A 23,607-nucleotide genomic window follows, 5' to 3' on the forward strand; every position below is an offset into this window, starting at 1 on the left:
TGATCTTGGAGGACTTCTTTCTGCTACACTTAGGATCCCTGCCAATGACTAGATTTTTTTGTTGTTGTTTCTTTGTTTTTTGTTTTTTATTTTTTGAGATGGAGTCTTGCTCTGTCGCCAGGCTGGAGTGCAGTGGCCAGATCTCGGCTCACTGCAACCTCTGCCTTCCGGGTTCAAGCAATTCTCCTGCCTCAGCCTCCCGAGTAGCTGGGACTACAAGCGCCCGCCACCATGCCAGGCTAATTTTTGTACTTTTAATAGAGATGGGGTTTCACCATGTTGGCCAGGATGGTCTCAATCTCTTGACCTCGGGATCTGCCCACCTCAGCCTCCCAAAGTTCTGGGATTACAGGTGTGAGCCACCGTGCCTGGCCCCCAATGGCTAGATTTGAGTCCATCTCTTGGGGCCTTATTTTGGGTTCCAGGTCCTGGGATGGGAGAAGCAATCCCCCAAAGCCAGAGAGTGGAGAGGGACAAAGCAGTGATCCCAGCAGATCTGGTCTCAGGGGCTGTCCCAGCAGGCCAAGCTGTCCCCAGGTGGTATCTTCTCTTCAAGCAACTGCAAACACTCAGCTTCCTCCAGAGAGCGGGGCAGGCAGGATATGTAGGCAACTTCTCTTTCTTTCTCTTTCTCTTTCTCTCTCTCTCTCTCTCTCTTTCTCATTTTGCCTTTAGCCCAGGCAACTTCTTTCTCTTTCTTTTTCTCTCTCTCTGTCTTTCTTTCTGGCATTTCGCCCAGGCTGGAGTGCAGTGGCTCCATCTCAGCTCATTGCCATCTCCACCTTCTGGTTTTAAGCAATTCTCCTGACTCAGCCTTCTGAGTAGCTGGGATTACAGGTACCCGCCACCATGCCCGGCTAATTTTTGTATTTTTAGTAGAGACGGGGTTTCAACATGTTGGCCAGGCTGGTCTCGAACTCCTAACCTCGTGATCCTCCCGCCTCAGCCTCCCAAAGTGCTAGGATTACAGGAGTGAGCAACCGCGCCCTGCCCTGGAGCTGTTTTTCGAACAAGCACTCAGAAGCACCTCCCTCCCCACCCTCCTCCAAGACTGGACCCACGGTATGTCTTCCCGTTTGGTCTACAGAAAGGATTCTGGGAGACAGCAGGATTCTAGGTGGAGGAAACTTTTTATTTGACAGTCTGAGGGGATGAGGGGACAGGGATGGGGGAAATTAATGAGCCAGACCAGGCTGGAGTCCTTTGGGTAGTAGCTCTAATCTTTCGTGCCTACCTCAGCTCCAGCAGGCAGCATTTCCAAATCCTAGCTTTCGCAACCCTCAGAAATCCTAGCTTTCAGCGACCCTCCGGCCGCTGGGGGAAGGAAGGGTGACATCCCCCCTCCTCCTGGCTCAGGCTGCTGGGAAGCTCTTCCCTGAGCTACGAATTCCTCCGCTGGCCCCTTTCCCCATGGCCTCTGACGCGGCATCCAAAACTCAGAGCCAGGTTATTTATAGATAAGCCCAGAGGAGGTGGGGGAAAGGCCAGTGTTTACAAACATGGGTCACCTGAGTCTGAGCGGCACCGAAAGCGGTCTGGGGGAGGGGCGAGCCTGGATCCTGTGGATTTGCGACCAAGGGCTCTGTCTCTGGCCCAACCCCACTGAAGGGGTATGGGGAGAGGGCCCAGAGAAGGGGGGGAGTGGGCGCTGCTCAGATGCTGGAGCACGTGGCCCAAGGTGTGGGCCAAATGCAAACTCTGCAATTCAGAGTGCTCCAGGGGCGACCTTTTGGCTGGCGGGACCTCCGCGGGGCCCCCTGGCCTGGTCGTCTGGGGGCCAGGGGCCGACCGGGTCAGGGACCGCCTGAGGGAGAGACCAAGTCTCACAAGTTCCTTCCCCCTCACAGCCAAAGAGGGTCCCGCAGAAAGACCCCGCAGTCCTGGAGAAGGGGAGTTGCCCCTCAGCCCCTGCCCCGCCGCGGCCGCTCCCGGCCCCGCGTGCGGCGCTGGGAAAGGGGTGTCGGGTTACCAGCGCGGGGGCTCTAGTTACCCTCGGGAACCTTGCTTTCAGCCGGACTCCGGGGACAGCGCAGCGCCCGCCCGAGCCCTCGGCGCTACCTCCTGCTCGCGGCCTCCGCAACCTTCAGGTGGGTCCTCTGCCCCCGGCCCTCTCCTCTCTGGCGGAGCCAAACTGCGGCCCCGCCTTTACCGTCTCAGAAAAGTCCCCGGACTGGAGACTCTGAGGAAGGGGCGTCGGGAGTCTGGAGCGGAGACTTGGAGCGCGGGGCGGACAATAAACTCCAGGCCCCGCCCACGCCCCCGGCCCCGCCCACGCCCCGCCAGGGCCCTAATCCTGGACCCCGGATCCCGCGCGCCTGGAGACAGGGTCCAGATCTCCCTCGAGCCCCTAGAAACCAGGACTCCAGCGCCACTGGTCCCGCCCTCACCCGGACTCCTGGCCCTCACGTCTCCTCCAGGGATGGCACTGGCATCACTGATGATGGCCCTCGGCTGCCTTGGCCTCCACACCTGGCAGGTAACTCCAGGAACCATCTCCAGTCCCCAAGGGGGACATTGGGGGGCAGACCCTGAGGAAGTGGACTGGGGGCTGACTCCTCACAGCCCTCTCCCAGGGACTCTTCCCTAGGATTCCACTCTTAACTCTCTTCCTCTCAGGAACCTCCATCCCTGCAGGGAGCCCCAGGTTCCCATTCTGTCTCCTAGAACCCCCACCTCCATTCCTCTCTGGATGCCTCCAACATTCTCCTCCCCACCTCTCATCTCCCAGCGCAGGCACAGTCCCGCAAAGCCTCCTTGGGTTACCTGTGTGCTGCAGTCCTGGCAGCCTCTCCCAGCCAAGGCTTGTCCTCCCCACCACCCCTACCCCAAATGTGGGTACAGAGCAGGGGAGGACGCAGGCGTCTCAGAGCTGACAGTGATTTGGTGTGGTGGCTGAGCACCTACCTGCAAGGGCTTCCTGCTGGATGAGAGGGAAAGAGAGCCTGAGGAGACTGGGGCTGGGGGTCAGGTAGCTGGACACTTGCTGTGTGTAGTATTTGCACATAACCTGCCTGCTAGATCTTACAGCCAGAAAAGTGCTTGGTAGTCATCTAGTCCCACCTCCCACCGACCGCAGGAACCTTTCTAATGACAGGATGATCCCTTTTAGGTTGTACAGAAGTAATGCTCTTTATGCTGTCTTCATAATAACTGTGAGGTTGGAAGTATCCTCAAGTCCAGAAAAGTTATGACACTTGCCCAAGATCTCACAGCTAATAGGTGGTAAAGTCAAGATTTCAGGCTGGGTGCGGTGGCTTATGCCTGTAATCCCAGCACTTTGGGAGGCTGAGGCTGGTGGATCACTTGAGGTCAGGAGTTCGAGACCAGCCTGACCTACATGGTGAAACCCTGTCTCTACTAAAAATACGAAAAATTAGCTGGGTGTGGTATTGCACACTTGTAATCCCAGCTACTCAGGAGGCTGAGACAGGAGAATTGCTTGAACCCAGGAGGCAGGGTTGCAGTGAGCCAAGATCGTGCCATTGTACTCCAGCCTAGGCAACAGAGTGAGACTTCGTCTCAAAAAAACAAAAACAAAAGAACAAATTAGCCAACCATGGTGGCATGCACAGGTAATCCCAGTTACTTGGGAGGCTGAGGTGGGAGAATCACTCCAACCTGGGAGGCGGAGCTTGCAGTGAGCAGAGATCTCACCACTGAACTCCAGCCTGGGCAACAGAGCAAGACTCTGTCTCAAAAAAAAAAAAAAAAAAAAAAAAAAGATTTCAGCCCATGTCTGTCTGACTCCAGTGCCTGTGCTATTTAAGCCTCTTATTGGGTCCTTGCCAAATTGCATATACCTGATATTTGGGGATAGAAATGAGATTCTGTGTTTCTGGATGGGTTTGCCCCCAGGACCCGTGTCCAGTGCTCTGCACTTACGCTCTTTTCGGTGTGGCATCTCTCTTCCTTCCTCCACAGGCCCAGGCTGTTCCCATCCTGCCCCTGGGACTGGCTCCAGACACCTTTGACGATGCCTATGTGGGTTGTGCAAAGGAGATGGAGGAGAAGGCAGCCCCCCTGCTAAAGGCGGAAATGGCCCACCATGCCCTGCTTCGGGAATCCTGGGAGGCAGCCCAGGAGGCCTGGGAGGACAGGCATCGAGGGCTCACCTTACCCCCTGGCTTCAAAGCCCAGAATGGAATAGCCATTATGGTCTACACCAACTCATCTAACACCTTGTACTGGAAGTTGAATCAGGCCGTGCGGACAGGCGGAGGCTCCCGGGAGCTCTACATGAGGCACTTTCCCTTCAAGGCCCTGCATTTCTACCTGATCCGGGCCCTGCAGCTGCTTCGAGGCGGTGGGGGCTGCAGCACAGGGCCTGGGGAGGTGGTGTTCCGAGGTGTGGGCAGCCTTCGCTTTGAACCCAAAAGGCTGGGGGACTCTGTCCGCTTAGGCCAGTTTGCCTCCAGCTCCCTGGATAAGGCAGTGGCCTGCAGATTTGGTAATGCCACCCTCTTTTCTCTAACGACTTGCTTTGGGGCCCCTATCCAGGCCTTCTCTGTCTTTCCCAAGGAGCGCGAGGTGCTGATTCCCCCCCATGAAGTCTTCTTGGTCACCAGATTCTCTCAGGATGGAGCCCAGAGCCTGGTGACTCTCTGGAGCTATAATCAGACCTGCAGCCACTTTAACTGCGCCTATCTGGGTGGTGAGCTGTGCATGGAGGAAGCAGGACTGGCAGTGTGGGTGAAATAAGCCAGAATGTTCCTACACAATAATCCCCAGGGCCTTCGGGAGACCCACTTGGTTAAAGGGGAATTGAGGGCTGGAAGTCAGCTGGAGTTAATGTCATCTGTGACTCGGGTTTTTTTGGGTCCTATAAGTGTTTTCCAGATTTGTGAACATTCTCAGATGATTCTATATGTCCTCAAAAGGGTCCATCTGCTACACAGTCTAATAGACCAAAAGAACCTGGTTAAGGAGATTAGCAAGCAGCAGAAAGAGCCAGGGGGACTGCTTCAGGTCTCAGGGGGCCCTGGGCTTGATGAGGCTGATAGGGCATGTATGTGCCACTCCCAAGTGCTAAGGCAGGGACAGATGGAAGAGTGACTGGGTCTTGGGTGGGAAGAGGGATGGAAACGCAATCTGGAAAACTTCCTGGAGGACCGAGGAGGAAGGGAAGTCAGAAGTTTCCCTTTAGGTGAAGGGAAAATAGATTGAGAGGGGAAATGGCCCTGCCAAGGCCTGATGGGCCGGGCAGTTTGGGTGTGAGTCTGTCCACATGGAGGCCTCACTCTGCTGTCTGTTGCAGGGGAGAAGAGGCGGGGCTGTGTGTCTGCACCAGGTGAGTCGCTCTTCCATCCTCCCTCAGCTGCTTTGACTCCCCCTCACCCTGCTGACCCCTTCCTTTTCTTCTCCCTCCAGCAGGGGTGCAGCCAGTCACAATCTGAGGGGGCCTCCTCTCTGCCCCCTTGGAAGACCCTGCTCTTGGCCCCTGGGGAGTTCCAGCTCTCAGGGATTGGGCCCTGAAACTCCAACATCTGCCACTTAGGAGCCCTGGGAACGGGTGACCTTCATATGAAGAAGAGGCGCCTCCAACAGCCTTGAGAAGCAAGAACGTGGTTCCAGACCCAGCCCTAGCAGCCTTCTCCCCAACCAGGATGTGGGGCTGGGGAGGCCACGGCAGGGCTGAGGGAACTCTGCTATGTGGTGGGGACTTCCTGGGACAAGCAAGGGAAGTACTGAGGCAGCCACTTGATTGAACGGTGTTGCAGTGTGGAGACATGGAATTTTATTGAGGCAGCCACTTGATTAAAAGGTATTGCAGTGTGGAGACATGGAATTTTATGATTGGTTTATTCCATGAGACTAGACCATCTGCCCCACTCTGGCCTTGCTAGGCTGAGGGACTGACTGAGGGACTAAAAAAATAACTTCCTGGGGCCGGGCATGGTGGCTCACACTTGTAATCCCAGCACTTTGGGAGGCCGAGGCGGGTGGATCACGAGGTCAGGAGATTGAGACCAGTCTGGCTAACACGGTGAAACCCTGTCTCTACTAAAAATACAAAAAAATTAGCTGGGCGTGGTGGCGGGCACCTGTAGTCCCAGCTACTCCGGAGGCTGAGGCAGGAGAATGGAGTGAACCCATGAGACGGAGCTTGCAGTGAGCGGAAATCTCGCCACTGCACTCCAGCCTGGGTGACAGAGCAAGACTCCATCTCAAAAATAATAATAATAGTAACTTCTTGGTCACTCCTAGACACAATCTCCTGTGCAGACCCGTGTCACACTCTAACCTGCAAATCCAGAAGCTAGAACAGCTAGGGGGTCCTCACGACAACCATGAAGGCAGGAAAGCAGGCAGGTGATTCCTCAGCCCCACTTGTGAGGTGAGGAGTGCAAAGACAAGGAAGGAGGCAACTGGTCAGAGGGTTCCCATTGAACCCCGACCTCTCATCTCCCCGGCCTCCTGCCTCCTGGTCCGGAACTATCCGTGAAAGATCTGAGGAAACTCAAAGTAGGATCCTAAGCCCAAGACACTTGGGACCACAGAGCAAGTCATTTCTCTCTGTCCTACTCCCACAAGGGTCCATTTCAGGGGAAAGAAAGGCGAGGACCTCAAAACATCAGGAGACAGAGATTCTCACACAGCCCGGAGGCCTCTCACATCCAGAACAGAAACTTTATTGAAGCAAGAAAAGCAGCGCAGGCTCCTCCCAAGGGGCCCCCCACCCTTAACCTCCTAGGCTACCACCCTCAGCAGCAGCAGAAGGGAGCCTTCCACTGTATCAGGACCTCCCCTCAGTCCCCGAATCCTCCCCCTGGGGCAGGTCCGCAGCCCCCTCTGCTTCCTGCTCCCTATGTACTAGCACATGAGCTGGGGAGCGCGGGCCGGAATCTCCAGAAGCCAGAGTCCTCGCCCCTCCACTGTCCGGAAGCCCGGTTCCTGATGATTCCTGGGTCCCCACAATCCCAGGCCCTGTCAGCTCTGGGGTCTCAGGGATGGGAGGCCCCAGGTTCTGGAAGCTGTTGTGCACTCAGGTGATGCAGTGACTGAGGATGCTGGCACTGTCAGGAGGCCGGGGTGTACCTCCCTCGGCCAGAGTTCACTGCACACAGGCTACCTCGCTTTGCAGTCGAGATACGGTCTTGGTCAGCTCTGTGAGTCTGTTGCCCAGGTCTGGAGGAGGTGGAGTACTGAGGGGCCTTTCAGAGGATGAGCCTGCCCTGTACCCCTTTTACCCTTTACAGAATCCCAGGGGTTGCCGTATCCAGAGTTCCTGAGGGAGAACTGGAAGAAGTGAGGAACGGGTGTGTGGGCTAGGGGTCAGGTGGGTGGGTGAAACTGGGACAGGTGAATCCGATCGGGTGGGGAGGGAGGAGCTGAGGAGCTGGAAAGAAGGGAAGTCTGGGGGCCAGAGAAGGATGACAAGCCATGGGGAAAGCTGTTACTGGGTAGACGTTCATGCGTCCCCCCCCCCCCCCTCCCCAGTCTATGGCCAGCCAGCTCACCGCATCCTTCAGGGCCCAGTTCACATCCCTCCCTGCTTTGTCCATTCTGCTACTCTATCCTTCTGCCTTCTTATGAGCCTCTGAAAATGACGGGCTCCTTCTCCCTTCAGGCACTGATAGCAATTTGCGTCTGTCTTAATGCCCAGTGTGATGGTTTCTCTTCCTCACCAGACTGAAAGCTTCCCATGTGTCCCTGCCCCGTACCTCCCTCCAAGACAGGGCCTGGAACGAAAGAGGCCATAGTGATGAATGTTGGTGGAATGAGTCAGTAAGTGAGTGAATGAAAGAGGTGAATGAGTGACTGGGTAAGGGAGTAAATGGGAGAATAACTGAACACACCTAAAGGCAGGAATGAGCAGTTACATGAAATGAGTGGGATAAATGCCCGGATGGGTCAGAGGGTGATGGAGTGCAAGGGGCCATGCTGTGCAGGTTGCCCTTCCAAGGGCAGGGCAGGATGGGGCCACATATTATGCAGGCTGAATGAGGATGTGACTCTGGGAATGGGGCCTTTATCCCAGCTGAGCAAGGAACAGGAATGGGGAGGGCTTGGAGGTGGGCAACGCACCTTTCTGCTGGGTCTCCTCGAATTTACGCCGGGCGGTCTCTATGTAGCGCTGCACCAGGGCGTTGATGATGTGAAGGCAGTAGGATCCATGCTGTTCCTTCCCAGGCACAGCCCCTGCCCCAAGATTGGCCTGGAATGGGAAGACAAGAGGGCGGGGGAGATTCTCTACCTCCAACCTTCCTCTGATCACTGCCCATGCCCCCCCACCCCCAGGCAAAAAAGGCCCAAGCAAAGTCTGTGTAGACTTTTCTGTCCGTGACCACCTAGCCCCTGGCCTCCACCCCACAGTGTGGACCTGGAAGGTAGAAGGACAGGGGCCAGAAGCTGGGCAAGGGCTGACGGTGAGAGGACCAGGAAGGGGTGGGTGACGGCTGGGAGGCTGATGGTGAGGAGGGGAGAGCCCCCTACAGTACCTGAATTAGGAAGGCACCTTCATGCCAGGCCAGACTGGGCTGGGGAGCTCCTTGGATGTCTGGCCTCTTGGCTTCCTCTCTCAGGCCACTGTCAGCCATCTAACTGCCCTGTTTGTGGGACATTTCTTTGACTTCTTAACATGTTTTTTAAAAAAATGTTCAAGTATGTCTCGGACCAGTTTAAGACAAAAAGTTCTGTCTGGAGCTTAGTGAGTATTTCTAGCTTGGGAGGAGGGTGGCAAGGACTTCTGTTTAGGCTGCATGACACAGGGTTGGAAATTCAGGAAATGGCCAGAGCCAGGAAGAGGGAAAGGGAAGCCACGTGAGAGAGTAGAAATTGAGACAGGCTTTCTGGGGAACATACCTGGAAAGATAGATAAGCCCGGGGTATGCAGACAAGTGGATGGTATAGACAATACAGGTGAAGGCCTGACACCAGGGCGACCAGCAGCAAGCTGAGGAGGTACTCACAAAGTAGGGATGAGGGGATAGTCTGGCTTCTTGGTTTTGCAGCAGGAACAGCAACAGCAAATGAACTGGCAAATTCTCCTGAGAGATTTCAATGGTGGGAAGAAGTTGGTTAGAGGACAGGGAAATGGGGGCAGGGGCTGGGGATTTGGGGAGTGGGAGCTCTGAGGTCATCACCTGAGAAGGTAGAAGACAGCCTTTGGGGAGGGCAGGATGTTGAAGGGCACAGGCAGTGTCAGGCCCTCTCGGAAGTAGGACAGACAGATCTTGGAGCGAGCAAACTTCCACTTCACGTCAGCATCATCCTGGGAGCCAGGCAGCAGGGGGTGGTGCAAGGACCTCGTTAGCACATGGACCCCTGCCCACTCAGACTTTCTTTTCCCCACTCCTCACATCTTTGATTCTCCAGTGTGTCTATAATCCTAGCCAGCCTCTTTCTTCTCCCCATACTTATCTCCGACCTCCACTGTCCCCCATTTCCTCTCTCCCCACTATTGTTTTTCATCTTTCTGACATCCAGTTCCTGCCCAGCCTATTCTCCAGCCTGCAGACCCTAACCCATCCGTTTCCTTCCCTCTCCCTCTCATGTTCCCGTTTTCTTCTCTACAACACACTCCTCTGCCCAACCCTAAAGGGGAATCAGCACTAGACTTGGTGTCTGGAGATACTAATAGCATCACTAAGACCCTCATTTTACAGAGGAAAACTTGTCCAAAGCCACAAGCAAGACAACAGTGGAGGCAGAGCACAACGCCACATGTCTTGCCCCTTTGCACCCTATTCCTCTCCATTCCTTTTTCCCTTCTGCTCCCTGGCCTAAACTGGCCTCTGTTTACACACCTCAATCTTCTGGAAGGAGTTGGTGATCATAGCAATGAGCATATTGAGCAGCACAATGACCACGACGATGGTAAAGATGCCATAGAGGGCCCGGCCCACAAACTCAGGCACCAGAAACTGTCCACCATGCTGTGCTCTTCCATGCCGAACATGGTCCAGAACAGAAACTGGAACGTCTCATTGAAACTGGCATGCCAGGCCAAGTAAGGAACAAAAAATGAGGGGTGGGAGAAGAGCCTGAGCTCACCCACACATACTCCTTCCCACCCCCAGGATGCGGCCAAGAGTGCCCACTTCTATGCAGCCCTTTGGACCACCTTGGCCAGAACAGACACTTGCTGTTTCTGAGCTCCAAATCTTATTCTTTCAGTCAACCAGTATTTACTGAGCACACGGTAGTGTCACAGGTGCTAAGGATACATCAGTGGACAAGACAAGCACGTTCCTGTCTTCATGGCCTTATGTTCTGGGGTGCGGGGGGTGAGATGGATATTACTTATACCAACAATTTAAATTTGTGGCTGGGTGTGGTGGCTCACGCCTATAATCCTAGCACTTTGGGAGGCCGAGGTGGAAGGAGAGCATGAGCCCAGGAGTTCAAGGCTGCAGTGAGTTGTGACTGTGCCACTGCACTCTGGCCTGGGTGGCACAGTGTGACCCTGTCTCAAAAAACAACAGCAAAAAACTTTTGACTTACTTAGCAGTCACTCATGAATGAATAGCCCAGGAGGGCTTGGCCTTCCCTTGCCACTGTGAAGTGATGTCACCAGGAGCCACAAAGCAGGCTGGTATGAGTAGTTCCTGTCCCTGGCACTAAGAGTCACAGTAAGCTCAGTTCCTTTAAGCTAACAGCCTGAAGGCAGGCTATGGACAAGAATTCTTTGTAAGAGCATAGGTCTGAATACAGCTTCCATATACACTGGAACCATGAGAGAGCCTTGACCAAGTGTGGGTCCTTTAGCATCATCGATAAAACTATCAGGCAGTTGCACTCACAAAGAATTTATGATTGGGCAGCTGCTCAGGAGGCCACCTAGAGCTCCCTGGCCTCCTGGAGAAAGCCCAAGCCTCTCACCAAGACCTCCCTGAGCTTCTGATGTGGGCCCAGCTACCCTCTGTCACTTCCTTTCACAAAATTCTCTCCATGTGCCAACCATGGGAGGCATCTTGCTATTCTCCAAACATACCTCCCTGCTTTGGCCCATGCCCCCTCTCTGCTCCGAATGCCCTATGTCTTCTCTGAAGTCTGTAACCTTTCTAGGTGAAGTCCAGATTCTCTCTTCCTGCCTTCCCTGGTCATCTAAGACAGAGGAAGGTGCTTCCTCCGCTGGGCACCCTCAGTATACACTCTCCTTTCTCACAGCATTTGTTGTCGCAAATCGAGCTCATTTGTGCACATGGCTATCTTCTCTATGACAAAGGGTCTGCTTTATTTCTCCAGCCTGTGCTTCCAGTACCAGGAAACAGAATCTACTAAAAGAAAGTGTCGGCCGGGCGCGGTGGCTCAAGCCTGTAATCCCAGCACTTTGGGAGGCCGAGACGGGCGGATCACGAGGTCAGGAGATCGAGACCATCCTGGCTAACACGGTGAAACCCCGTCTCTACTAAAAAATACAAAAAACTAGCCGGGCGAGGTGGCGGGCGCCTGTAGTCCCAGCTACTCGGGAGGCTGAGGCAGGAGAATGGCGTAAACCCGGGAGGCGGAGCTTGCAGTGAGCTGAGATCCGGCCACTGCATTCCAGCCTGGGCGACAGAGAGAGACTCTGTCTCCAAAAAAAAAAAAAAAAAGAAAGTGTCAGTAAATAGGTATGAACTCAGCGACAGCAAAAAATCTACCACAACTGAATGACTAAGAAAGTGCATGAATTTTAAAAGTGAGTGAGACTGGGTGTGGTGGCTCACGATGACATCGTGAAATGCTGTCATCTCAGCATTTTGGGAGGTTGAGGCCAGAGGATCGCTTAAGGTCAGGAGTTCGAGAACAGCCTGGGCAACATGGCAAGACCCTATCTCAACAAAAAGATAAAAAATTAGCTGAGTGTGGTGGTGCATGCCTGTAGTCCTAGCTAATAGGAAGGCTGAGGTGGGAGGATGGCTTGAGGCTAGGCTTCAATGAGCCATGATCATACCATTGCACCCTAGCGTGGGTGACAGAGCAAGACCTTGTCTCTAAAAAAAAGAAAAAATTTTTTTTTAAAGTGAATGAGTGGGCTGGGCACGGTGGCTCACGCCTATAATCCCAGCACTTTGAGAAGCCGAGGAGGGTGGATGACCTGAGGTCAGGAGTTTGGGACCAGCCCAGCCAACATGGTGAAACCCCGTCTCTACTAAAAATACAAAAATTAGCCAGGTGTGGTGGTGTGCCTGTAATCCCAGCTACTCAGGAGGCTGAGGTGGGAGAATTGCTTGAACCTGGGAGGCAGAGACTACAATGAACCGAGATCGCGCCGCTGCACTCTAGCCTAGGCAACAGAGCAAGACCCCATCTTAAATAAATAAATAAATAAAGGGAGTGAATGAACAATAAATGAGTGAATACACAAATATACCAATTAATTATTAGCCACATTTAGAAAGAATCGAACACCCAAAAGAATAATGACTGTAATGGATTATCATATTGAGTCCATAGTGATATTCAAAAAAAGAGGAAAGGCTGGATGCAGTGGCTCATGCCTGTAATCCCAGCACTTTGGGAGGCCAAGGTGGGCGGATCACCTGAGGTCAGTAGTTCAAGACCATCCTGGCTAACATGGTGAAACCCCGTCTCCACCAAAAATACAAAAATTAGCCAGGCATGGTGGCACAGGCCTGTAATCCCAGCTACTCAAGAGGTTGAGGCAGGATAATTGCTTGAACCTGGCAGGACGTGGAGGTTGCAGTGAACCAAGATCACACCACTGCATTCCAGCCAGGGTGACAGAGTGAGACTCTGACTCAAAAAAAAAAAAAAAGAAAGTAGGTGAAAGCACTTCTTTACAGAAGAATGCCAGTGAATAAACGTAGAAGAAATGACAGAGGCAGAAAATTACGATCTTGAAACCACTGTTATAATAGCCAGTTCAGGTAAAAATCATCTATGGATGCTAAATCCACTGGGTGAAAGCTTTTGAGGGAGCAGTGTTGTCACACCGTCTCAACATAGCTTCCTGTTACTAAAAGGGCTTCCCTGGTACCATTACAATGAAGACTTCGCTAGAGCAATGGGCCTCACCAATGGGCCACACTGACATCATGCACCTTCCGCTGTGATGCAGTGGAAAGTACACACAATCAGCTAGGTCATGTTCTTGCCAAAACTGCTTAACTTGAATCTAATTATGATCAATAATTTTTTTTTTTTTTTGAGACAGGAGTCTTGCTCTGTTGCCCAGGCTGGAGTGCAGTGGCACAATCTCGGCTCACTGCAAGCTCCGCCTCCCAGGTTCATGCCATTCTCCTGCCTCAACCTCCCGAGTAGCTGGGACTACAGGCGCCCGCCACCACGGCTGGCTAATTTTTTTGTATTTTTACTAGAGACGGGGTTTCACCATGTTAGCCAGGATGGTCTGGATCTCCTGATCTCATGATCCGCCCGCCTCGGCCTCCCAAAGTGCTGGGATTACAGGCGTGAGCCACCGCGCCCGGCCATGATCAATAATTAATAGATAAATCCAATTTGGTCTACACTCTTCATGCAAGACAAAGAGAAGGTTGGGGTGTGTTCGAGATTAAAGGAGGCTAAAGGGGTATCACAACAAAATGTAACATATGATCCTAGATTGGATATCAGATTTTTAAAACTAGAGAGTCTTTTTTCCAGGCAACTGGGGAAATATCAATAAGGACTGTATAGTAAATAATATAAGGGCATGAAGCCGGGCGCGGTGGCTCATGCCTATAATCCTAGCACTTTGGGAGGCCGAGGCGTGCGGATCATAAGGTCAGGAGTTCAAGACTAGCCTGGCCAACATGGTGAAACTCCGTCTCTACTAAAAATACAAAAATTAGCCAGGCATGGTGGTGTGCCTGTAATCCCAGCTACTCAGGAAGGTGAGGCAGGCGAATCACTTGAACCCGGGAGGCAGAGGTTGCAGTGAGCTGAGATTGAGCCACTGCACTCCAGCTGGGCAACAGAGTGAGACTCTGTCTCAAAAAATATATATATTTATATATTTAATATATATAAATATATACATATATATAATGGTGTTAAATTTTTTGAGTATGATAATGCTTTTGTGGTTATGTTCTTAAAACACATCCTGAACTGTTTAGGGATGAAGTGTCATTGTATTTACAATTTCCTTTTAAGTGTTTCAGGAAAAAAAAAGAATAAAGGGAGCAACAGATCAAGCAAGTGTGGTAAAACATTAACAATTGGTGAAGCTGGGTGAAAGGTTTAGGGGTATCCACTGTAGTTTTCATAGGATTGACATTTTTCAAAATAAAAAGTTTGAGGAGAAAATGAGTAAATTAATGAATGTATAAACGAACAAAAGAAAGAGTGACAGAATCAAAGAGGGAGTGAGCAAACAAGAGAATTAGTTGAGTGAATAAATGAGGGAGGGAGGGAAAAAGGAGAGATCACTAGGGCTCCAAGCTGCAAGGTCCCAGGCTCTCCACCTCCCATCCTGCCTCTGCCCCTGCATACTTGCCCAGCTGCTCCGTCTCCTGGTAGGACATATAGATGTTGTTGAGGCCACAGAGGAAGGTGGTCAGGATGATCATGAGAATGAACATAAACCCGGCAGGGGGTAGGACAGGGGAGGGTCAGAGCAGGTCTCTGCCTTGAGAGAAGTCAGGCTCCGGGAAGAGGGATGAAGTCCTCCCTGGCTCTTTGCTCAACAAATATTCAATTCGGTTATTTATTTATTTATTGAGACAGAGTCTTGCTCTGTTGGCCAGGCTGGAGTGCAGTGGCACGATCTCGGCTCACTGCAACCTCCGACTCCCGGGCTCAAGCAATTCTCCTGCCTTAGCCTCCTGAGTATCTGGGAGGTGTGTGCCACCATGCTCGGCTAATTTTTTTATATTTTTAGTAGAGACAAGGTCTCACCATGTTGGCCAGGCTGGTCTTGAACTACTGACCTCAGGTGATCCGCCCGCTTCAGCCTCTCAAAGTGCTGGGATTACAGGCGCGAGGCACCACGTCCAGCAGGTTATTTATTTATTTATTTATTTTTGAGATGGAGTCTCGCTCTGTCACCCAGGCTGTAGTGCAGTGGTGCCATCTTGGCTCACTGCAACCTCTCAATCTCGGGTTCAAGCGATTCTCCTGCCTCAGCCTCCCAAGTAGCTGGTAATACAGGCATGTGCCACTACACCCAGCTAATTTTTGTACTTTTAGTAGAGACTGGGTTTCACCATGTTGGCCGGGCTTGTCTCGAGCTCCTAACCTCAAGTGATCTGCCCACCTCAGCCTCCCAAAGTGCTAGGATTACAGGTGTGAGCCACTGTGCCTGGCTAAATTTGGTTATTATTAACAATAGAGGCTGGGCCTAGTGGCTCACGCCTTTAATCCCAGCACTTTGAGAGGCCGAGGCTGGCGGATCATGAGGTTAGGAGATCGAGACCATCCTGGCTAACATGGTGAAACCCCATCTCTACTAAAAATACAAAAAATTAGCCGGGCATGGTGGCGGGCGCCTGTAGTCCCAGCTACTCAGGAGGTTGAGGCAGGAGAATGGCGTGAACCCGGGAGGCGGAGCTTGCAGTGAGCCGAGATTGCGCCACTGCACGCCAGCCTGGGCGACAGAGCAAGACTCCGTCTCAGGAAAAAAAAAAAAAAAAAGAAAAAAAAGAATAAAGGGTACTAAGTCCAAGCAGTCAAAGCTGAGGATGGAGTGGTCTCTCAGGGAAGGAATGAGATGCTGAGATTCTAAAGGAATGACACAGGGACAGTTGGGAGTCAGAATCCCATTGAACAGGAGTTATCATCAGAGGAGTCAGAGCCACGTGTGAGAATGAGTTGGCCTGCCACGGGGAGGCCAGAAGAATCCTGGGTGGGGTGGGAGGTTCTACCCCAAGCTAAGCTGAGCTAAAGTTGTTAATATTAATAGATGCAGCTAAGGTTTTTCCCACCAAGGACATTCACTGTAGTCCTGCTTCAGGCTGGGGACTCCCAGGGAGGCAGGCATTAACTACAGGCCCTGATTAGGTGAGAGGCCAGGTTTTGCTGGACATGATTAGGTGATAAGGACCAAGAAGGCCAGATAAGGTCAGGGGTTCAAAGAGCAGCTGCCGAGTGGAAAGGACCCAAAGGGACCCCTAAGTCCAGTGCCATCGCTTTTTCCTTAATGATGGGAAAACTGAGGCCCACAGAGGGGTCATGGAGACTGACAGAACTGGGACTGGAACTCCCAACCAAGGGCTCTTTCTGCTATCTATGGTTCGTAATCTTTTCTGGGGTCATGGGCCTGTTTGAGAATTAGATGTAAGTTGTAGACCCTCTCTGCAGAAAAATATACATTTACCCTCCAAATTTTGCCTGTAGTTTTCAGGGGTCTTTGGAGCGCATGCCTCTGGAGGAACGCAGGTCAAGGATTCCTGTGTTACCCAAGAGCTGGGGAGTTTTGGAAGGAAGTCAAGTGGAGTCTTCAGAGCAGAGCTCAGAGCAGAGCCGGTATGCACCGGATCATGTCATCGATCATCTTGCCGATGGAAATCTGCAGAGTGCCCAGCGACTCATGGGCCGGCAGAATGTAGGCCAGGTGGGTGAAGCTGAGCATACTGGTGACGGCGAAGAGCACCTCAGCCAAGAACTGGGGATCCTCGGTGTGCCACTTGCTTCGTTCTGTGCGGGGTGGAATGGGGGCTGTGGCTGGAAGCCAAGAGCCAAGAAAGAAGAACTGGAGGATTCAGGGCTGAGTTGAAGGGACACTCACCAGCCGTGGTGAAATAGTGGCAGGCAGTTGCTTGGGAGGTGGTCCCGGCAGTGCATGTGGGCAAGCCCAGCCAGGAGGAGGCGCAGTGTGAAGGCAGCCAGGTACAGGGACAGGATGATCATATCCAGGAAGTTTCACCAGTCCAGGAGGTAACTGCGCAGGCCCTCAATCCACACTTCCTTGCACTCAAACCACAGGAAGCCTGAAGCGGGGTGGCAGGGAGCCCAGGACAGGATCGGACTGAACTTCTCCTTCTATGTCAGAGCTAGATTACGAGGCGGGGGAACCTATGAATGGCAGTGGGGTGCTAAAACATTATGGGGTGGTCAATGACATGTAAACATGTAATCTACTCTGGAACAAGTGATCTTATGTGGACATAAAAAAGACTCCTTGCTGATGCAGACACTGCTGGCGTGACTGCACCAATGATCTCAGTCAGCAGACACTCAGAAAGTGAGTATCACCTGGGACAGGCTGTTTATTAGGAGAGAATGACTGAAATTTGTTTCTCCGTGCCCTCCACCAAGTAAATACTGGACAAATAATTGAAGAATATTGATTTGAGGCTGGGTGCGGTGGCTCACGCCTGTAATCCCAGCACTTTGGAAGGCCGAGGCAGGAGGATTGCTTGAGCCCAGGAGTTTGAGACCAGCCTGGGCAACATGGTGAAACCCCATCTCTATTAAACTATTTTTAAAAAGTTAAAAAAAAATACAGAGTATCGACTTGAAGGGGCTCCAAATTCTCAGGTTGCTCAGGCTACCTGTGTTCCAGTGAGGCCCAGTACCAGACCTGGGGCTGGGGGTCTTGGGAGCTGGACCCCATTAGCTAGGCAGCCCTGCCCACGTTGCACCCTTCTCATTCCCTGGGTACAATCATGTGCTTTTCCACTCACTGTTTGTTCCCTCTGCCTAGAATGTCCTTCCACATCCTCTGGAAGCCCAGCTCACCTTTGTGGCCTAGGTCACATGTTATCTCCTCCAAGTAGCCTTCCCTAAGCAGGTGGAGTGAATTTCTCGGGGTTTTGTGTTCTCACAGCTCATATCTCTGTGATCCCATCATTACGGGGCACTGCAGGATATCGCTCCACAGGTCTGTCTCTACCCTGCCTCCCCCTGAACTTGGAGCCCCTCAAGGGCAGGGACTATGTCCACTCATCTCTGTCCCTGGTGCCCAGAACAAATTAAACAAATACGTCAAAAAAAAAAAAATATATATATATATAGAGAGAGACAGAGTCTTGCTCTCTGTCCCCCAGGCTGGAGTGCAGTGGCGCGATCTTGGCTCACTGCAACCTCCACCTCCTGGGTTCAAGCAATTCTCCTGCCTCAGTCTCCCGAGTAGCTGGGATACAGGCACATGCCACCATACCTGACTAATTTTTGTATTTTTTAGTAGAGACAGGGTTTCACCATGTTGGCCAGGTTGGTCTCGAACTCTTGACCTCAGGAGATACACCCGCGTCGGCCTCCCCAAGTCTTGGGATTATAGGCGTGAGCCACTGCGCCTGGCCTAAACAAACATTTAGTAAGCTCCTACCATGTGCCAGTGGGAACCTCTGGTGAATAAGACAGTCCCTGACCTCCCAGGGCTTACAGTCAGTGAGGAACACAGTGGGTAACCCAAGTGGGTCTCATACAGTGTGGTAAATGCTAAGACTAAGGAGCAGGGGGACAGAGGGACTGTTATGGGTGTTTAGGAATGGACCCTCACCCTGATTTAGGGGCCAGGGAAACCTTCTCCAAAAGTGGCATTTAAGCTGAGACCTGAAGGAGGAGTGGGAGCCAGCCAGGTGAAGGGGCAGTGCAGGAAGGGGCTAGTGCTCTAGAAAAAGTGAATGTGCAAAGGCCTAGACAAATGTGAATATCATGTGGTCGGGAGCTGAAATCAGTTCTGTAGAGCAGGAATGCCCTGTGAGGGTGGGGTGCACGCTCAGTGAATATGTGTTGGATGGAGGGGGCCATGTTGAACTTTTCCATGTACTCTTAGGGTTTCACTCATGATAGGGCATCGAGAAACATTTATTACATGAATAAATAGGTTTGTTTCATATGTTTCTAAGACTTTTCTTCTCCCATGGGTAGGAATTCTATTGGTTTCCTCTCCACTCAGCACAGGTCAATCCACGTTCAGTAAATAGGATGAGAAACTTTCCTTCTTGGGCTGCTCTTAGTTTCTTTCCCTAAAGTTTCTGCACCAGATTTCCTTTCTGGCATCACTGACTGGCCTGGTACAGGGTGGAGCAGTGGACTTGGTATACTGGTGGCTCTGGAGTTCACTAACCAAGCCAGAGCTAAATGAGAGGAGGACAGCCGAGGAAGGCGCCACCAATTTGGCCTGCTGAGCTGACGGGCCAGAGGCTGGCTGAAGCTCTGGGGATTCTTATAAACTGCATTTGCTAAATTGTTTGTGAATACTCAGTTCTGCTATAGAAGAAAAGAAAACAAATGGAATGGATGAAACTTATGTGTTAAGTATAGGCTAGTTACTTTGGTGACATGTTGAACAAATAAAGTTAGTAGAGTATGTGTGTGTGAACATACATAGAAAGAGATGGACAGACTCTAAATATTCATGATACACTGAATATGCTTGAAGCATATGAGGCCCTCAGTATTCATGAGATCTTAAATCAGCTACCCACTGGCACCAGCCGTTCTCTTTCCACATGTCCTCTGCCCAAATAATGCATATAAAAGTAATAGCAGCTCATCAGGATAACTGGCAAGCTACAGCTGTGGCCAAACATAACTGTCACTGTGTTTCTCCCATAGATCAAGTCTTGGGCCAAGGTATCTTCTTTTATTACTATTATTTTTTATTTTATTTTATTTTAGTTTGGAGACAGAGTCTTGCTCTGTCACCCAGGTTGGAGTGCAGTGGCGCAATCTCGGCTCACTGCAATCTCCGCCTCCTGGGTTCAAGCAGTTCTCCTGCCTCAACCTCCTGAGTAGCTGGGATTACAGACGCACGCTGCCATGCCTGGCTAATTTTTTGTATTTTAGTACAGACGGGGTTTCACCATGTTCCCTGGGCTGGTCTCGAACTCCTGAGGTCAGGCAATCCGATCGCCTCGGCCTCCCAAACTGCTAGGATTACAGGCGTGAGCCACTGCACCCGGCCAATCTTCTTTTATTTTTAAGGGATAGAGTCTCTCTCTGTTGCCCAGGCTGGTCTTGAATTTCTGGCCTCAAGCAATCCTCCCACCTCAACCTCTTGAGTAGCTGAGATTACAGGCATGAGCCACCATGCCTGGCTCCAGGTACCTTCTGTCCATTGCACCACCCCCCTAACCCCAGCCACTCAAACCTCAACTCTGATCCTCATTACAACACCATCATAATTACACCACTTACGGATTTAACTCGCTGTATGATTTGAGTCTTTTCATTTGGTCTGTGAGACTTTCTGCTCCATGACCTCCAGGAGAGCCTGTCTTGCAGTACCTGGGGGCTGCCATGACACCAAGGTATGTTCCCACCTCGCACTGTGGACCAGGGTCTTATTTGTGAGAGGACAGAAACCTCCAGGCTAGGTAGTGACTGATGCCAGGGAGGGGGAAGAAGGGGTCCTTGCTCAGGGAGTCTACCACAGGGCTAGGTCCCCGACTAGGCGTGAGGGAAAGGGCCCTGTACTGTGTTACAGCCCAGAGGAGTCTGGTTATATGTTCAGGGGTCATCTACAAAGCAGGATCCCCCTGTTGGGGTGCTTATTGTGAAGGACAGGAAGGGGGGCCCCTAAGGGACACTGCCACAAATAAAGGGTCCTACACTTATACCTGTGACCCAAATCATGTGTAGTGAAGTCTCCCAGACACTCTGGCTGCGGCCACGGAAGGTGCTCAGCTGTGTCTCCACGACCAGGGACTCTCCCAGCAGGAAGATGAGGAACCACAGACAGGAGGCGGAGTGCAGCAGGAACTTCAGTACTGGGATCTTTAGCAGGCGGCCCAGCTTCCAAGGGAAGGAAGGGGAGTAGGGCTCTCAGTCCTGGGTGTCTCTTGCTCCTGCAAGCCCTTCTAGACTGCTCCACCCACGTGACTCCCCTTTCTCAGATTCAGTCACGCGCTATTCAGACATACATTGAGAATGTGTTACATATCAGGCCGTAGACTCATATCTGTCATCTCCTTTCCAACCATATGAGGTAGACATTATTCCCGGCTTTTTTTTTTTTTTTTTTTTTTCCCCAAGAACTGAAGATCACAGAGGTAAAGTAACTTTCCCTTGGAGGCCCCACAGGCTCTTCAAACTCAACCATGTTAAAAAATAAATTCATGGGCCGGGCGCGGTGACTTATGCCTGTAATCCCAGCACTTTGGGAGGCCAAGGTGGGCGGATCACGAGGTCAGGAGTTCAAGACCAGCCTGACCAACATAGTGAAACCCTATCTCTACCAAAAATACAAAAAATTAGCTGGGCATGGTGGTGGGCACCTGTAATCTCAGCTACTCGAGAGGCTGAGGCAGAATTGCTTGAACCTGGGAGGCAGAGGTTGCAGTGAGCCGAGATCCTGCCACTGCACTTCAGCCTGGGTGACAATGCAAGACTCCATCTCAAAAATAAATAAATAAATAAATAAAAAATAAAGAAATTCATCATCTTCTATCCTATCTTGCTCTTCCATCTTCTTCTGTGTCCCCACCTCATAAAATGACCCGGTCACCCAGGCCGGGAATATGAGACATCTCTATGTGCTTGTCCTCTCACACCAGTCTCTCTAACTCCTGCCCTGCATCCCCAGCCCACCTTTCACACCCCTAGTAGAAGGCACTTTCTGAAACACAAGACTGATGGGGGACTCGCCTCATTAATCCTACAATGGCTGCTATCCTCTGTGGCTTATAAGGCTCTGTGAGATCTGGCCCCTGCGTGCTTCTCCACCACTCTTGATCTAACTCCTTTCAGTTTCTCTAACACTTTGGGTTCTCCCTCTCCCAGGACTTCACACATACTGCTCCTGCTTCCTGGAACATCCCTCTCCCTATTCCTCACCTGCTCAGCAGGAGCAGGGCTTTTCTTCATAACCCCAGTGCCAGGCACCATGCTTGGCTCACAGTTGGGTCTCAAGGACCTATTGGTTGGATGAAGGGCTCCCATGGAATTTGTAGTCGGGGTGGGCCTGTCTTTAGGAGAATATAGGGCTGTTAATAGGATTAAGGTTTTGGAGGCAGAGACACTTCAGTTTAAATCCTGACTCCACTATTTCCTGTGTACTTTTGACAAAAAGAGCATTGCCCTTCCCTGTGCCTCAGGTTGCTACCCTATATCCCTGAAGCAGAATGTCTGCCTTCCTCAGGGCTGCACTTCCAGCTACTTAATGGAAACATTCACACAAAGTTATATTCACCAAGTGTCTAGCCCAGGGCCTCATAAAACAAGTGCTCAATAAGTGACAGTTGTCATTAACCTTATTCTTAGTACCCGGGACTTTGGTGCCAGCCAGTAGCCAAGGCAGAGGAAGGGCATGGTGAGGAAGATGAGGAAGGCAACAAAGAGCTTCCAGATGGTGGTGTTTCCACGCCAGCCAGCCAGGTTCCCACACCAGATGGAGGACAGGACTTGCTGGCAGATGGGGTGTGCTACAAACTAAGCAGAGATGGGGCATAAGCAGAGCGGGAGGCCACCAGGCAAGGAGGAGGATGGGGGAGCCAGTTGGGTACACAGCCCTTCCTTCCTTGCCACAGAGATCGAACAATCCTTCTTTTCTCCCCACATCAGCCAACTTGCTTGTCATGTGACCATGGGCAGACCCATCACTCTCTAGGCTTTGGTTTATGGAGGGGAAACTGAACTCAAAGATTTTCCTGAACTCTCTGGACCCTACATTCTTGAGTCTAAGTTAGACAGTGGTGGGTAGAACTGAGGACCCAAGACCCAGAACCCCCAGGGTCCCTGGCCTTCTTAGAGATATGGGACATTAGCCTAGATGGTCTTGAGGAAGGCAGAAGAGGGAAACCAGGGTTTGCTGTATTGGGAGACAGGGCCAGGGGAGCCATTATGAAAGAAGGTTTTTGGTTAAGTTTCTGGTGGATGTTGAGGGTGGATGAGAGTGAGGAGCAAGGGGTTGGGGGAGGCTAAACAAGGAGTCTGTCTTTAGCTTAGAGGGGAAGATGTCTGAGGAGGCAGGCAATAATGGAATCTTTTGGGGGATATTTAAGGCCTGAGAGACCTAGTCTTATCTTGCTTTATAGAGTGATGTACTGGAATTGAATAGAAAGACTGGATTCAAGTAACTCAGGTCAGAGATAAAGCTGTCTAAGACCAGATGTCCTGGTCTGAGGTGAGGTCTTGGTGGGTAATGGGTCTTTCAAGGGCTGGGGAGAGGTTACAGGCTTATATTGAAGGTAAGAAGGGAGGGGACCCACAGGGCCAAGGGTCTAGACAGAAGGGTGCTCAGGACCAAGGCCTGAGGGGTCTTGAGGGCAGGAAAAGGAGTTGCTTAGGGCTGGGTCAGGGGGACCTAGAGGTGGCAGGGCAAGAGAAAAGGACAGGGAGGGGATATAGCTATGGCCCAGCTGACCCGCTTCTGGTTGTAGTTGACGGCCAGTTGCAGCCTCGCCAGGCTGGGGATGCCTTCCTCAAAGGCTAGGCCCAGGCCCTCAGCCTTGGGCTCAGTCTCGCTGTCCTCGGCCAGGTCGTTGAGCACTGCAGTGACCTCGTTCTGGTTCCGGCACATGCCCAGCAGCTCAAAGCCATAGTCCTGGCTCGGTGACTCCAGGGCAATGTACTCAGGCTTAGGGAAGGAGGTCCGTGTGTGCCTACCACCCTGTGGACCCAACCCCATTAAATCAGCCCACTCCTCCCTACCCCCCACGCCCACCAATAGTGGGCCTAGGCCACCTCTGTCCTGCCCTTGCACCATCATTTCCTACGTCTGGTGTCACTAGGGCATTGATTTCTTTCTTCTTTGCCACCTCGCCCATCCTTCTTGCTCTAATGAGGTACCTCCAGGGTCACTTTGCTTATCTAGTGCTATTGCTACCTCATCAC

The 23,607-nt window shown here is 51.8% G+C and overlaps 3 protein-coding genes across 22 annotated transcripts in view; 1 reads left to right on the forward strand and 2 right to left on the reverse strand.

Moving 5' to 3' along the window:
* The first annotated feature begins 914 nt into the window (after positions 1 to 914).
* LOC105468683 (ADP-ribosyltransferase 5) lies at positions 915 to 5,778 on the forward strand. Of its 10 annotated transcripts, none has more exons than XM_011718887.3 (6): positions 915 to 1,062; positions 1,848 to 2,087; positions 2,418 to 2,476; positions 3,922 to 4,651; positions 5,255 to 5,287; positions 5,495 to 5,778. In XM_011718887.3, exons 3-6 carry the CDS (start codon positions 2,420 to 2,422, stop codon positions 5,548 to 5,550), a joined length of 876 nt encoding a protein of 291 aa, XP_011717189.2. In that variant the 5' UTR covers positions 915 to 1,062; positions 1,848 to 2,087; positions 2,418 to 2,419; the 3' UTR covers positions 5,551 to 5,778. The 10 variants fall into 10 exon arrangements, with proteins under 10 accessions (XP_011717189.2, XP_011717187.2, XP_011717186.2 ...); XM_011718885.2 differs by lacking the exon at positions 915 to 1,062 and adding an exon at positions 1,077 to 1,117 and having other exon boundaries at positions 2,012 to 2,087; positions 2,284 to 2,476; XM_011718884.2 differs by lacking the exon at positions 915 to 1,062 and adding an exon at positions 1,077 to 1,117 and having other exon boundaries at positions 2,012 to 2,087; positions 2,326 to 2,476.
* Positions 5,779 to 6,628: 850 nt separating this feature from the next.
* On the reverse strand, positions 6,629 to 8,987 carry LOC105468935 (uncharacterized). Its single transcript, XM_071075237.1, has 4 exons — positions 8,910 to 8,987; positions 8,439 to 8,546; positions 8,026 to 8,155; positions 6,629 to 7,679 (listed from the first exon to the last, which is right to left on the reverse strand). The coding sequence occupies exons 2-4, from the start codon at positions 8,535 to 8,537 to the stop codon at positions 7,564 to 7,566; spliced, it is 345 nt and encodes a 114-aa protein (XP_070931338.1). The 5' UTR covers positions 8,538 to 8,546; positions 8,910 to 8,987; the 3' UTR covers positions 6,629 to 7,563.
* A 96-nt stretch (positions 8,988 to 9,083) lies between these two features.
* Positions 9,084 to 23,607, reverse strand: part of LOC105468689 (XRCC1 N-terminal domain containing 1, N-terminal like) — a 47,199-nt gene continuing 32,675 nt past the window's right edge. Inside the window, exons 11-14 of one of the 11 annotated variants that reach the window (XR_011610896.1) lie at positions 21,610 to 21,740; positions 20,394 to 20,568; positions 16,613 to 16,814; positions 15,523 to 16,521 (exon numbers count right to left, since the gene is read on the reverse strand). Coding sequence is in view for 7 of the 11 variants with exons in the window: in XM_071075216.1 (XP_070931317.1) it covers positions 19,968 to 20,068; positions 20,394 to 20,568; positions 21,610 to 21,740 (407 nt within the window). In the remaining 4 variants the exon portion in view is untranslated. Of the gene's footprint in view, positions 9,212 to 15,522; positions 16,522 to 16,547; positions 16,900 to 19,926; positions 20,069 to 20,393; positions 20,569 to 20,592; positions 20,683 to 21,609; positions 21,741 to 23,607 lie in introns of those variants that run through there. The other 10 variants (XR_011610897.1, XM_071075218.1, XR_011610899.1 and 7 more) reach the window with 10 other exon arrangements.

This window comes from Macaca nemestrina, chromosome 12 (genome assembly GCF_043159975.1).
Source record: "Macaca nemestrina isolate mMacNem1 chromosome 12, mMacNem.hap1, whole genome shotgun sequence".
Lineage (NCBI taxonomy): Eukaryota > Metazoa > Chordata > Mammalia > Primates > Cercopithecidae > Macaca > Macaca nemestrina.

Excerpts from the sequence above, each read along its gene's own strand:
- LOC105468683 (XM_011718879.3), top strand. The coding sequence starts at position 1,657 with ATGCTGGAGCACGTGGCCCAAG. Across the intron at positions 2,088-2,417 it reads GCGGCCTCCGCAACCTTCAG|GGATGGCACTGGCATCACTG; the intron begins GTGGGTCCTCTG and ends CGTCTCCTCCAG. Across the intron at positions 2,477-3,921 it reads TTGGCCTCCACACCTGGCAG|GCCCAGGCTGTTCCCATCCT; the intron begins GTAACTCCAGGA and ends CTTCCTCCACAG.
- LOC105468935 (XM_071075237.1), bottom strand. The coding sequence starts at position 8,537 with ATGGCTGACAGTGGCCTGAGAGAGGAAGCCAAGAGGCCAGACATCCAA. Across the intron at positions 8,156-8,438 it reads AAGGTGCCTTCCTAATTCAG|GCCAATCTTGGGGCAGGGGC; the intron begins GTACTGTAGGGG and ends TTCCCATTCCAG. Across the intron at positions 7,680-8,025 it reads CGAGGAGACCCAGCAGAAAG|GCCCTGTCTTGGAGGGAGGT; the intron begins GTGCGTTGCCCA and ends CTTTCGTTCCAG.